Consider the following 13700-nt stretch of genomic DNA (forward strand, 5'->3'; position numbering starts at 1 on the left):
TCCTGGATTGGTCCTGGTTGGTTTTGGTTCTGGTCCTGGTCGAGTTGGCTTGATAAGGTCCCCCGGTTACGCAAGCCGGTGGGAAACTGGCACTGGGAACAGTGTAGGCTGCGGTCAAGTGCATTTAAAATGCAAAATGCACGCATTTGCGGCATTGCCTCCACACTGGGGGATTACGTATTAAAAATGTCCAAAAATTTATTATATTATAATTTTTAAAATTTCAATTAGATGTGTGAAAATGTTAAGGCAAAGGAAATAAGTAAATGCAATTTTACAAATATTTTTATAATGAGATTAAGATATTTTTGGAGGTATTTAAATGTAAAATTCTTACTAAAAAAAATTCTTCAATATCTTCAAATTCTTGAAGATATTTCTTATTAAAAAGTTTTAAAATATAGAATAACATGTGGAATTTTTCAAATCAGTTTTTTTTTTAATTTAAAAATATTAAAAATATACTTAATTTAATAAATATAATGCCTAAACATTTAACTTAGAAATTCTGAAAAATTCAAACAAATTCATAAACCTAATTTGAAATAGATTGAAAAGTCACTCTAAAACTTACGCTTTAAACTGTGTAAAGTCTCTTAAATGCGTAAAATTTAACTCCGAATTAATATATATATACCATTTCCATTTTAAATTCCCATTTAAATAAAATAAATTAATTTTTAAGCACTGATTTCTGGCTAATTTTCATGTTTTCAGTTAATGGCATTACCTAATTTCCACAACACACTCACACACGCTTAGCCCCTCTATATACAACCAAGGGGCAAATACAAACGGTTCATATATATATATAGAAATCCACCGATACACGATATATGCGTGGACCTAAAGTCTGTCTATTTTTTGGGTGGGTTTTGCATAACGATACCTACAAATGTTAGTCCTCGGGCCTCGGTAATTGGTATTTTGATATTTTTTTCACGCTTTCTGTCTAACCTTAAATATACAAAAGTATTATTCGATTTTTTTTTTTTTGGTGAATACGTTACGTTTATGGTTATGCTATCATTATCTTTAATGTACTTACGCTACGCACACTTAAAAAAAAAAAAAAATGCCAATCAATGATTGAGATTTCGGGCAAGAGACAAAAAAAAAATGCACATTTAATTGCTAATTATCGTTATCATAATCGCTATCGATATTATTTCTTGTTTGTTTATTCTCTGCCTATGTATATATGTATGTGTGTGTCTGCGCTGATTTCGTCCTGATCCTTTCGCCTTTCATAGTCGCATTTCCCTTTCCGGTTTGTCCTTTATCCTCGGCATGGCCATGTTTATATGTATGTTTAGTGGAAGCTCCTGTTGCACGCCGCTCGCTACTTACGTCATACGCCTACGCTTACGTTATGCTGCGTTACGCCCTTACGTAATTTTTGGGGATTTTTTTTTTTTTTAGTTCTGTTTCCAACTGGTCGCTGTGAAATTTAAAGAGTTCAAGTTAAAATTATGTATACAATTTTAGAAAATGATTTAAAAAATAAAAAATTTTTAATATATAGTTATTTAATTTATTTAATTTTGTACCTTTGTAGTAGACCTCGCGGTACATGGTGGGGCAGGCAGCCTTGCCGTTCGTCTTTGTTGTCTTGAAATCAATATTGGTGCGTATAGGCCGATGCAGGAGCGGCTGTGGCGGCCTATAATTGTTGCCCAGGGGCGCCTTCGGGTGGTCGGGGCTGCCCTGCATTAAACGCCGCAAAGCGTGCAACTAAAAATAAAATTAAACAAAATTTTAAAGAATTTTTAAACATTATTTAAAGTATTTTAATTTGTTAATAATTAGTTTCTTGTATTTATAAATATTAAATTCATATTCTGTATACACTGCGTATACGTAATTTAACTAAATATTTGAGAAAACCCACTTTGTAATCCCATTAAATTCTCTCCCCTAGTGCCTTCTCTCGAGACACGGAAGTAGATCAACAATGCCAATCCTTAGATGAAGATAAGCCCAACCATCCGTTCTACTCAGGCAGTCTGCCAAGCATTTAACGTGCATAATTATAAACTTTTTCGCACACAAGTAGCACCAGCAGCACCAGCATCGATCCTACTTGGCAAAAAATCACGCTTGACACAAATTGCTAATCCTAAAAATAAGCGCTAGCTGAGCAAAAAATTCAAAAAGGAAAGTAGGGGAAAATATCCTGTGAAACCCAGACAGCAGCAGCAACAACGAGTCAATAACACTTAATCTACTCAATCTGTTTATCAATTGACTTCCGTCAAAATCGCTTTTCACGACAACGTGGCCGGGTTTGATGTTGATTGAGGAGAGCGTCGAGCCACGTGGCTGTGTGGGTTAAGGGAGGGTTCCGGGTTTCTGGGTTTTCAGGGGAATGGCATCAGCAAAACTCCACGGATTGTCCGTTCAAGTGTGAATTACCCGGTATACTGGCTTACGTGGCTTGAAAGTATGCAATGCCAAATGGCACTCAAGGACTAAAGCCGCCTGTTCTTACAAGGATTTGTGGTTAGGAATACTGAATTTGATACAAAATGCAGAAACCGCAGTTTAAACAAAGGGAAATCGGAGTGTTAATCTAAGCATGTTAAATATTTCAATTAATTTACTAGATTAATTTCAGTTAAAGGTTAAAAACAGTCCGAAAAACTATCATAAATCTATCTATAAACTATCATAAAAAATATAATAAAATTATATATAACTTAAACATTCTGTTTTCTTGATTTTTCAAGTTTAAAATTATAATATCTAAGCCTTAACTCCTCCACAACATAATTACATTCTAGTTACTGGTGACTTTTTCTGGCTTCGTGACTCTAGGCTTACGTTTAACCCTATAGCCCTCACCTAGCCGGAGTGCACGTTAATGGGTTAATTGCAATTTCAGCTCATGTCGCGCAGCTTCCTTCCTTCCCCCTCTTGGTCCATGGGTGTTACTTTAATTTGGTAAATTATGCTTTGCCAGCAAGGTGCAGTCGGCCCTCTCTTTCTTTTGCTCCTTTGCTGTCTCTTTCTACTCCTACTTCTCTCTCTTTCTCTCACTCTCTCTCTCTCTCGTCTTGCCTTCGTGTGTGCGGTGCAGCCAGTAAATTACAGAGTCGTGGACCGGAGTCCGGGGTCCTCCATGGCTGCCACAAGTTGTAATCATGTGCCCATGGGTGCCATTGAGCTTGTTGAAGTTTTTATGAGTCTGCCTGCTGCAGCCCTCTGTGTGTGTGTCTGTCTCTCTCTGCCCTACCCCTCGCTCTCTCTCTCTCTCTCTCTCTCTGTTTACATTGTTTACACGTATGCCACCGCTGCTGCTGCTGGCCACCGTTCAACCGCTCCTGAATCCTTTTGCCTTCGTCCTTTTGGCGTCTTTATTACAGCACTGCACTTAATAAACATTTGTGTTAAATTTCTGCTCCTTTTTTCGTTGCTCTATCTGTGTGTGTGTGTGTGTGTGTGTGTCTTTTTTTTCCCACCATTCCTTTGAGTTATGGACACTATCCACTTTGTTGCTCCTCCAGCGGCGGCAACTTAATTTAAAACTTAAATGAAATTAGCTAATAAAACAGAAGCAGCGGACATTGGAGCACTGTATACTAATTAACAAACATTAAGGTGCTCATCACTCAAACAGTTCGTGGGGGTGGAGTTGGCAGAGAAGCGTCTCCTGATGAATTCGGTTGGAAAAAAAATAAAGGAAGTCTTCCTCCAGAGATTCCCTATTCTAAAGTCTTAGACTTTCTGGAAATATTTAAGTTTAAACCCACCTGTTGCTTTGTTATGTAAATGGGCTTATTGAGCACCACCCAGGTGACTGTTTCATGGCAGGCTGGTGCCGTGGTTGACCCATCGTACGTCATATAGTGATCCGTATCCGGCAGGAGTCCCCGGATGGAGAGACGCTTCACGAACGCCTCGTCGCCGCCATAGCGAATGCGCTCCAGCTGATCGGTGAGCATGCGGAGCTCGGGGTTTGAGAGGTCACCAAGCTGGAAAGGGAGAATATAAGGGTATGAAATAGAAAATATAAATATATAAATATAAATATATAAAATATACAATATATATAAGCCTTTTATATTTTAGTTCTTGATTTTATTTTCATACACCAGAATTTTCTAAACTTATTGCACACCAACGCAAACAAGAAGTAGAGATTGCAGATCTCCGATATCCGTCTATCGATCTTCCTTGCTTACTATCGATATATGTGAAAATTTATAAAACATTCGCTCCATGAAAGTTCTTTATTATTTAATATTGAATATCATATCAAACATAATTTTATAAGTTTAAAAATAATAAATAAATAAATATTTATAATTTAGATTTAAAGCTAATAAAATAATATATTTTTTTTTTCAAAAACCACATTTTAAATATAGATAAAAATATATTAAAAATAAATAAACGATAGCTTGTAAGCTTATTTGTAAAAAAAATATTCTAAAGCTCGCTTTATATTTTCACTGCACACAACTTCCTACTACCGATATCTTTCGATAATCTATTTATCGATAGCAATTAGAAAATCACCTTTTGGGGATTACTTACCTGCAGCAAAATGGAGACACCCACGATTCCCTGGGCGCGATTGAGGGCATCTGAGAAATTTGCATACAGCTGGGAATTGTATCCGAATATTTGTATCTGCGAAAACAAAGGATAAACTTTTGGTAAAATGGAGAGAGAAAGAGATAGAGGTAGGGGAGTTTCCTTATTTTTTGTTGCCTTTGTTCTTTATTTCTTGTGTGTGTGTGTGTTGTGGCCAAAACTTTATTGTTGCTCAATTTAAGCCCAAATGCATACAAAGGCGACGGCGACACAACACAGCAGCAAGGGGGCGTGGCCAAGAGGTGGAGGAGGGGGTCAACTAAGGCTTTCGCCTTGTTTCGCATAAATTGCCCCAAAATAATCCCAACTATCAACAAAATGCACACAAAGACACAAATACACACGTGGACAAACACTCGCACACATTTGCAGGGGAAGATCAAGCAGCATAAACAACAAATATTTTCCTTTTAGCCGAGACACCAAAAGGGCCAAGAAGAACGAACGGTCCGGCGAGCCATGTCTGCTCTTAGCTGCTAAATCTTTTCTCTCCCCATCTCTCTGTCTCTCAGCCATGTGCATTTGCACTTTTGTTTCACGTCGACAACAACACGCCTACAGAGATGGAGAAGAATCAAAAGAGAAGTGGCAAGGGCAGGTGGGTGGGTGGGTTGGTCAGGGGGAAAGAAAGGGGCAGATAAATGAGCAGAGAAAGCTACAGAGATGGAAGGGGAAGGAGACAGAAGCAGTCGACACCACAAATGAATCCTAGAGCAAAGGCTTAGAGCGAGGGTTGCCTCTAGGGTGTATCGGTAATCGAAGGAGAAGTGTAGATATAGGAGATATAGAGTATAGAAAAAATAATGTAGAATAGGATTAAATATTAATATATATAATGTGTTAAAATTAGAATCTTAAAGCTGAAAAAGAAAATATATTTTATGGGTTAGCGAAAGAGAAGTAGAGACAATCGATGAACTTCGATAAAATGAATGAATAAATCATAGATGTAGCTGTAATCGGATGATAAGAATAGAAGTACAGGTATAGTAGGTATAGAGTATAGGAAAAATAATGTAGAATAGGACTAAATATATTTAATATATTAATTTAATATATATTAATAAATATATATAATTAAATAAGATAGTTTTCTCTGAAACATTAAATATGTTATGGGTTATCGAAAGAGAAGTAAGAGAAGTAGAGACAATCGATAAATCACGATAAAATCAGATAAACAAAAGTAAAGTAAAAGCAAAATTAACAAAAGTTTGAAAGAATAGAAAACTTAATGTATACAAATAATAATTAAATTATAAATTATAATAATATATAAATATTTAAATAAATCACAAGACTGATTTCCAAGATGGTTTTGCAGACAATAAGAACCAGGCAAGCAAAGAAGAGATTCCCTTTCCTCTTAAGAAAAGTAGAAAATTTTAAAAACAAATAAAACTTAGCAAATATCTTACAAGCAAACTTTCATATTAGTTTTATTTACTTTTAAAAACTTTGTTATATTTTCTCATTTATAGAAAAATATAAAAATTTATAAAACCGAATTTACTTTTCGAGCAGCCCCTGCAAATGTTTGTGAGCTTGTGTAACATGTGTACATGGATTTTCGGGGGGATTTCGGTCTGGGATATGTTTGCCTCTCTGCATTTGAGTGTGTGGTGGTGTGGCGGTGCGGTGGTGCCAGGGGCTGTGTGTGAGGCTGCACTCGCTGGTTGACCAGGCCAGACGCACCGAGCGGAAGGAAATGCTGCAGACAATAGTGAAAATAATAATAATAGCAGGGAAAGCACACACACACACACATACACACACACACTGGGCGGTGGGCGTGGCCGTAGGCGCTGGGCAGTTAATAGTCATCCTAGCCCCCCTTTCCCGGAATCCAGCACATGTCCTGCCTCGATTTTTAACCCCGTCCTGGGAATTTCCTGGAAAGGAGAATGGCAGAAAAGAGCAGCAGCAGCGAGGCATGCATTTAAATATTAAAAAACTACATGCTGCAATTTTAATGTGTGCCCAGCAAGGCAAATAAAAATTAAATTAAATTAAAATTTCCCAAAGTTCCTTTTTCCCGGAGTGTTTGGTGAAGTTGCAATTGCCGGAGCCGTGGTGCCGAAAAGGCGACGAACGGACTCTGGACTCCGGACTACGGACTCCTCGAAAAATGGCAACTAATGCAAATAGAACAGAAGTTGCTATCAAAAAATGAAGAATTTTGGGCGTACAGTGCGTTTCGACACATCATTTTGGGTGAGAAGTCAATGGAAGTCTTTAAAATCAATTTTGAGATAGATATTATACAAGTTACATCGAAATTCTTATCGTTAATTGCTTTAAAATATCGATTTTACTTTTAAATAAAATTAAAATTAGATTTCTTTGACTTTGACAGTCGACACTTTGGAAGTACAATACTTAGAAGACATTTAAATAATTTGTAATATAATTATTTAAATCGTCTATCGATAACGCTCGATTAAATCGATTTAAATCGAACAATTTTAATTAATTGGATTTTAATTGGATTTTATTTCATGTCTTAATTTCCTTATTTAATGTCTTAAACATATGCAAGCAGCTCTTCTTAATGAAAGTCCCCGAGACTTGACATTTGTGAAACGCACTGTCTGCATGCATATATGTATATTTGCACGTTCTGTATGTACATATAGTTATGTATATTTTGGAATGCAGATGCAAATGAAATTTTGACGAGACGGTTGCAAAACTGAAGATGGTTAGTTCCGTAGCTCCACACCCTCCTGCTGCCTGCCCGCCTCAAGGATTCAAGGACTCGAGGACTGGCCACAGTCCGAGCATAAGTTATGTTCACTCACAGCACACAGAAGCTACTACTGGCACGGGCCCCAAAAATATATAGGAACAGATCCCGGGCGTTAACTGCATGACCAAACTGAACAACTAAGCCGGAGCAGCTTCGCCACTTGAGCGGCAGATGGCGCCAGCAGTTTTCGGCACTTTTTGTTGGCTAATTAAAAATGTTGAGGAAAATACGCAATGGAAGTTGAAGAACCCCCGGAACGTATAGCTTTTTTTGTTAAGCATAATGTTTGCTTTAAGGCCAAGACTGTGTGCATTTTGTAATTAAATTTATATATATTTTTTTTTTTGCTTAGGTAATTGCAAACACTTTACTAGAATACTTTAATTTATTAAATAAAATAATAACTAACAAAAAGAAGGGTTTTCTATTAGGAAATTGTTTGAAAAATAGATTAAATAACACCTAGACACCACTTTTAGATTATGATTATACAAATTTAAGCCAGAAAATACTTTAAAATAAATTTAAAATAAATATTATAAATATTTTGCACTAATTTAACGATTTAAATTAATAATGAATAATTAAACTTAGCTTTTAGCTTTAATTTCCTTACATTGCCGGATTGTAAACGCTTTCACATCACGTTTAAATTAGTATTATATTAATTTAAGCCAGAAAATACTTTAAAATAGATTTAAAATAAATATTATAAATAATTTCCAATGTCTAAACATAGCATAGACCTTTAATTTCTCTACATTTCACCCCACTTACTTCTTGTCAAATTGTTAACGCTTTCACACCTTTGGCCTAATATCTTTAATATTGAATCATAAAGGCAATGAACCCCAGTCGCTCTTTATTTGCGTGTGTGTGTGTGTGTTTAGTAGCAAATACTGGGGCAACAACAACAACGAAAATATACAATATTTGACCACAAACTAAAATGTTATATTTCCGTTTCATTAAACAGCCAAAGCCTGTGGCAAAGCAAATAAATACAAGCACGGTCACAGGCAACAAATACAGGGGAGTCAGGGAAGGCGATAAGGGGGGTTCAAGGGTGGTTCAAGGGTGGTTCAAGGGGGTAGGGAGGACAGGGACTGGGCTGGGATCAGAATAACAACAAAAACAGAAAATAGTGTAAGTACCAGCAAATAGCCGGACAACAACTCGGCCAAAACGCAAAGAGCCAAAAGCCTAAGCGGTGTTAGGGGATGCCTCCCCCCCAGTGTGTGTGTGTGTGTGTGTGTTTGTTTGAACAAAGCAAGCTCCTGGCATATTTCTTGGTCCGCACACACACTCACACACACACACACTAACTTCGGCAACACGCAGCACAGACAGACACACGCAGAGCAAAGGCAACTTAATCAGATCAATTACACATGTTTTCACTGCATGGATTCCACAGACCGTAGAGCCGAGAGCCCGAGCCCCCCAGTCCCAGTCATACTCACAACCGTGCCTATACTTCCCCCACTTTTAGCCGGAGTCCTTGGTCCTACGTCCTGCCTGGGCCATTCCCCTTTCCTGGCCTGCTTTGCTGACAACCAGAGACAGCACAAGCAGGAGCCACGCCAGCTGCTGAAACTTTGCCTGGCCGGGAGAACCAGAACCCAGCCACAGTTGGCACAGTGGAAATATACCTTATAATTTGTTAAATAATGCTAAATTGATTTGCATTATCAGGGATTGTGAGTGTAAATTAAAACAATTATTAAACAAGTATCAGTTTGAGTGTAATCAGCACAAATTTCTAGGTATTTTATGGCCTAAACGGTAATATATCTTATCTGTTTTGAGATCCTTATAGATTCTTAAACTACGAAAATCTGTTTCATACCACTGTGCAGAATATTTTGCCGCGCAGAGGTAACGCTGGGCTCATTGGTTCGGTGAAGGTGGAACGCATACTTGGCCCTTCAGCCGCTTGACTTGGCTTTCGTGCTGCACTGACCGGCCACGATAATATTGGCCATGGCCAACAGCAGCAGCAGCAGCAGCAGGAGCAGAGAAGCAGAAGCAAAAGCAAAAGCAAGAGCAGGAGTAGAAGCATAAGCAGCAGCAGAAGCAGTAGCAGAAGCAGGTCCTGGTTTAGGCCGAAAACATGGCCTCATGTCAACACTTTGCCGCCTATGTCTGAGTCTCCCCCAAGCCCCACCCCTTGGTCTGTGTCAGTTTTCTAGACAAATGAAGCAAATTAGCTTAACAACGCACTGGGGACATTGTCAAACACGCACACCAGCAGGAGGAGAAGCAGGAGCAGGCGGAAGGGATAACAGGAAGGAGCAGATTTACAGGACCTAGATCGCTACATTTCTGGCCACAGTTTGTCGTGGACAGTCCAGCCATGGTGCACTTTTGGCAATGCACTTGTAGCACTTTCTGCTAATTATGACCAGCACATATCCTGCCGCATCAGGATAACCCTGCACAGTAGTGCCTTTTCTTATTTAGCATTGCAAAAATCATTGCAATTGATTTTGTAAACTAAATATAGTTAAAGGATAATATTTAATGTATCAATGTAAGATTTTTTTTTTTTTTAAAGTCAGTATAATATTTTATATTTAAGCCAGCTAAAAATGAAATAAAATTAATACTTTTTAGAGCGATTTTAATCGCCTTTTGTTGGAAAATTCCCTTGGCCTGCTACTTTAAGCCGCCTTAGCACCTGACTTACCCCATTTACTGGGGCCTTGTAATCCAATCAGGAACTCAGCCGAACTCATTACCTGCCACTCCTGCAGCCTCCTTCTCCTCCTTCTCCTCCTCCTCGTCCTACAATCCACTCAGGCCCCATTAACGACTTAGTAGCGTTTTAAAACGCCAGAAAAAAACGCGCTTTAATCGCTGGTCGCCGTCGCCCTTCAAGGGGTTAGACGATGGATTGCCATGGGTATGGGGTTAAGGGGTGCGGATGGGGTTGCTGAAATTACAGCACGACCTCATTAGCAGCAAATATTTTGGCTTTCGTTCGTGCTCAGTCACTCAACCCTGTCCCTCTCCCTCTCCCTGTCCTTATCCCTGTCCCTGTTCGTCCTGTCTCTGTCTCCGTGTCTGTGTTTGTGTTTGAGTGCAGTGCACAGATACATTTGTATATTTAAGTACTTCATGGTTAGCGCGTAAATTAATGGTTAAGCCATCGTCGGTTGTTGGTCGTTTGGGTTGTGTTGCCCGTGGTTGCCCGACCACAGCGAGGGGGGGGGATGGGGGTTCAAAAAGCCCCCCAATTTGACCATAACGAAGGGGGTTAAGTGGGTGAGTCCATTATGCGGGGTACACTTGGAAAAAGAGTGGCTAAATCTATGATTTTTGGGGTTTTCTAAGTTTTAGTTTACTTTTTATTTATTTATAATTATATTAAATTTATAATTATTATCATTCCTTTAAAAAACATTGTTAAAGGGACTTTATTGTATGAAAAACAAATTATTAATTTTAAGCTTTTATCTTTAAGATACAAAATCTATCTAGGTTTTTAGGAATATTTTAAATATTTTATATATTTTATATATTTTATATATTTTATATATTTTATATATTTTATATTTTTTTAAATTATTTCCCAAATCAGTTTCTTTTTCGCTCAGTGCATACCCTGGCACGTGACTCTCAGGCAGCTATTTACCCTCTCCCCCTCTCAAGGTCCTTTTACGATAGTTGCCGTCACGAACTCATCGCTAAATCACAGCCCCCCAACCCCCTGGCAACCGCCCGATGGTGATTAAATTTTAGCCACAAGACAAGTGCTAAATTACCGCAAACCAAAACAAATCAAAATCAGGCAAGTGTGCATTGCAAATAGAAATAACGCATTTGGCGGGGCAAAATAATCTGGAGAGGAGAAACCCCCCACGGAAACCGACTCTCCCCCCCCTAACACCCCGCAGGTGTGTCGCAGTGGCGTCCAATGACAACGGCTGCCGAAATCCAAGACACGACTGCAATCTTGTGCGGATTTCATGGGGATTAATTAAAATTGCCAATTACGAATTCATTAAGGCAGATCAAATTGTGAGGCGCGGCCTATTAAGGCGGCTTTCGTTACGGCCTGTGTGTAGTTACGCCTTACAGTTGACTTCCGGCGAATAGGTTTCAGCAGGAATTTGGCTAAAAAAAATCAATTGGAAGAGGAATTTTGTGGAATTTTTGTTGAATTTTGTGGAATTTTATGAAATTATGTTGAATTTTGTTTAATTTTGTAAAATTTTGTTGAATTTCTTCTTTTATTTGTTTGTTTTTATACTAATTTAAGCTAGAGTTTAAATTAGGTAAAAGTAAATATTATTTAGAAATGAAGAAATTAAGGAAGTAAGTGATTTTTATTAGAAAAAAAGTTGATACATAAGCTAAAGCTTTTTTTATTACTTCAAAGTATATTAAAAATTAAAACAAATATGCCATATTTTAATTTTAAAATACCAAAACATGTACGTTACTAATTATAAAATTTATTTAGAATATGAAACATAAGCTAAAGCTTTTTTTAATTTATTTAAAAGTGTAGAAAAAACGGTAAAGAAATAGGCCATATTTTTTAATTCTAAAATATCAAAACTAGTACTAATTATACAAGAAAGGAAGCTAACTTCGGCACGCCGAAGTTTGTATACCCTTGCAGATTGGTTTCGATGTTTATATTATAGATTTAAATGCTGAAAACACTCACAAAACAGAGTTTCATTAAATTTTTCCTATACTTATTATGTTTAAAGTTTGACAGTTACAGTTTTACATTCCCAGTTTTACATTTTCTCCACATCTACCGATCGGTTTATATGGCAGCTATATGATATAGTTGTCCGATTTTTATGAAATTTATACCATAATTCAAGAATAATAAAAAAAGCTTATATCTCAGAGTAGATAAACATACGTTGAAAAACAACGAAACTATAATTTTTTTTCCTATTTATTTCTCGACCGTTCCTATGGCAGCTATATCATATAGTCGTCCGATTTTGATAAAATTTATACCAAAATTCTAAAATAATATAGAATGGCCATATCTAAAAAATGGTGCAAAAATGTTGAAAAACATCAAAGTTCTAATTTTTTTTCTACAAATATATCGAACATTTGTATGGCAGCTATATGATATAGTCGTCCCGTTCCGACATATATAGCAGTGAGAGCATATAGAAGACTATATGCAAAGTTTCATTCAGATAGCTTTAAAACTGAGGGACTAGTTTGCGTAGAAACAGACAGACAGACAGACGGACAGACGGACAGACGGACAGACAGACAGACGGACAGACAGACAGACGGACAGACGGACATGGCTAGATCGACTCGGCTATTGATGTTGATCAAGAATATATATACTTTATAGGGTCGGAAACGCCTCCTTCACTGCGTTGCAAACTTCTGACTGAAATTATAATACCCTGCAAGGGTATAAAAATTAGTTGGTCTTTAAACTGCTGGTTAAAAGCCCCAATAAATTTAATTTAATTTTTAATTTTTGTTATATTCTTAACCTCACTAAATAAAGAGTACCTTAATATTTTCCCAGGCCTGCTTAATTGAAATTTAATTTCTTTTTTATTCCAATTTTTCCAGAATTCTCCTCATCGTGTCTTTATTTACATATTTTTTTCCAGTCGCTTAAAAATAGTTTTCCTCCTTCTCGGATACGATTTCAGCTTGGCAATTGTTTGTCACTTTGGGCTCAAATCCCAGCAATAGGAGTGCCAGACTCCAGACTGTTAGAGTGCGTTTTAATCACTCGATTGTTTGGCACAAGTGAGGAAAATCAGAGCTGAGTCGGGAAATTGGAGACTGCCAAAGTCAAAGTAATTTAGGCGAAAGACAGGGCATGTACTTTGGTACTGTTCTAATTAATTTGCGCTGACATTGAGGGTCAGAGGTCGACGGGGGGGGGGAGGAGGTACACAACTGCTGACATGCAACAGATTTATAACGTTATTTGTTTGTCGTCTGCAGTCTGCTGTTGCAGTTTGTTGTGGCAGCTGCGGCTCACTTTTTGATTGCCTGCCGCGAGACGTGAAGACTGCGAGAGGAAAATCGGATGGAAAAGCAGACAAAAGCGCCGCATGACCCGACCCGAAACGAAAATGGAAATGAAAATGGAAATGGGAACTGAGAACTGAGAATGAAAATGAAAACTGTGTCGCACATCACTCAGCCCAAAACGGGGAAACTCAACCCGTCTCAGTGCAGCTCAACTCGAGTCGAGTCGAGTTGAGTCAAGTGGCCAAGGACCAGACACAGGCACGACAGGATTAACCCTTGGGAGCAGAGGACTCTTTGCCTGGTGAAAGGTTCTTAAAAAAAGTGCCAGTGAGCCATCTTGATTTGGGGAATTTGAAGCTTTCTT

General features: G+C 37.9%; 1 protein-coding gene across 1 annotated transcript in view; it reads right to left on the reverse strand.

Annotated features, from left to right (window-relative positions):
- Positions 1 to 498: 498 nt before the first annotated feature.
- CARPB (Carbonic anhydrase-related protein B) overlaps positions 499 to 13700 on the reverse strand; it is a 58977-nt gene continuing 45775 nt past the window's right edge. Inside the window, exons 6-9 of the mRNA XM_017174815.3 lie at positions 4540 to 4635; positions 3753 to 3974; positions 1551 to 1734; positions 499 to 1441 (exon numbers count right to left, since the gene is read on the reverse strand). Of these exons, the coding sequence (XP_017030304.1) occupies positions 1419 to 1441; positions 1551 to 1734; positions 3753 to 3974; positions 4540 to 4635 (525 nt within the window). The 3' untranslated portion in view covers positions 499 to 1418. The remainder of the gene's footprint in view (positions 1442 to 1550; positions 1735 to 3752; positions 3975 to 4539; positions 4636 to 13700) is intronic.

The sequence above is a fragment of the Drosophila kikkawai genome, chromosome X (assembly GCF_030179895.1).
Source record: "Drosophila kikkawai strain 14028-0561.14 chromosome X, DkikHiC1v2, whole genome shotgun sequence".
In the NCBI taxonomy this organism is placed as follows: Eukaryota; Metazoa; Arthropoda; class Insecta; order Diptera; family Drosophilidae; genus Drosophila; species Drosophila kikkawai.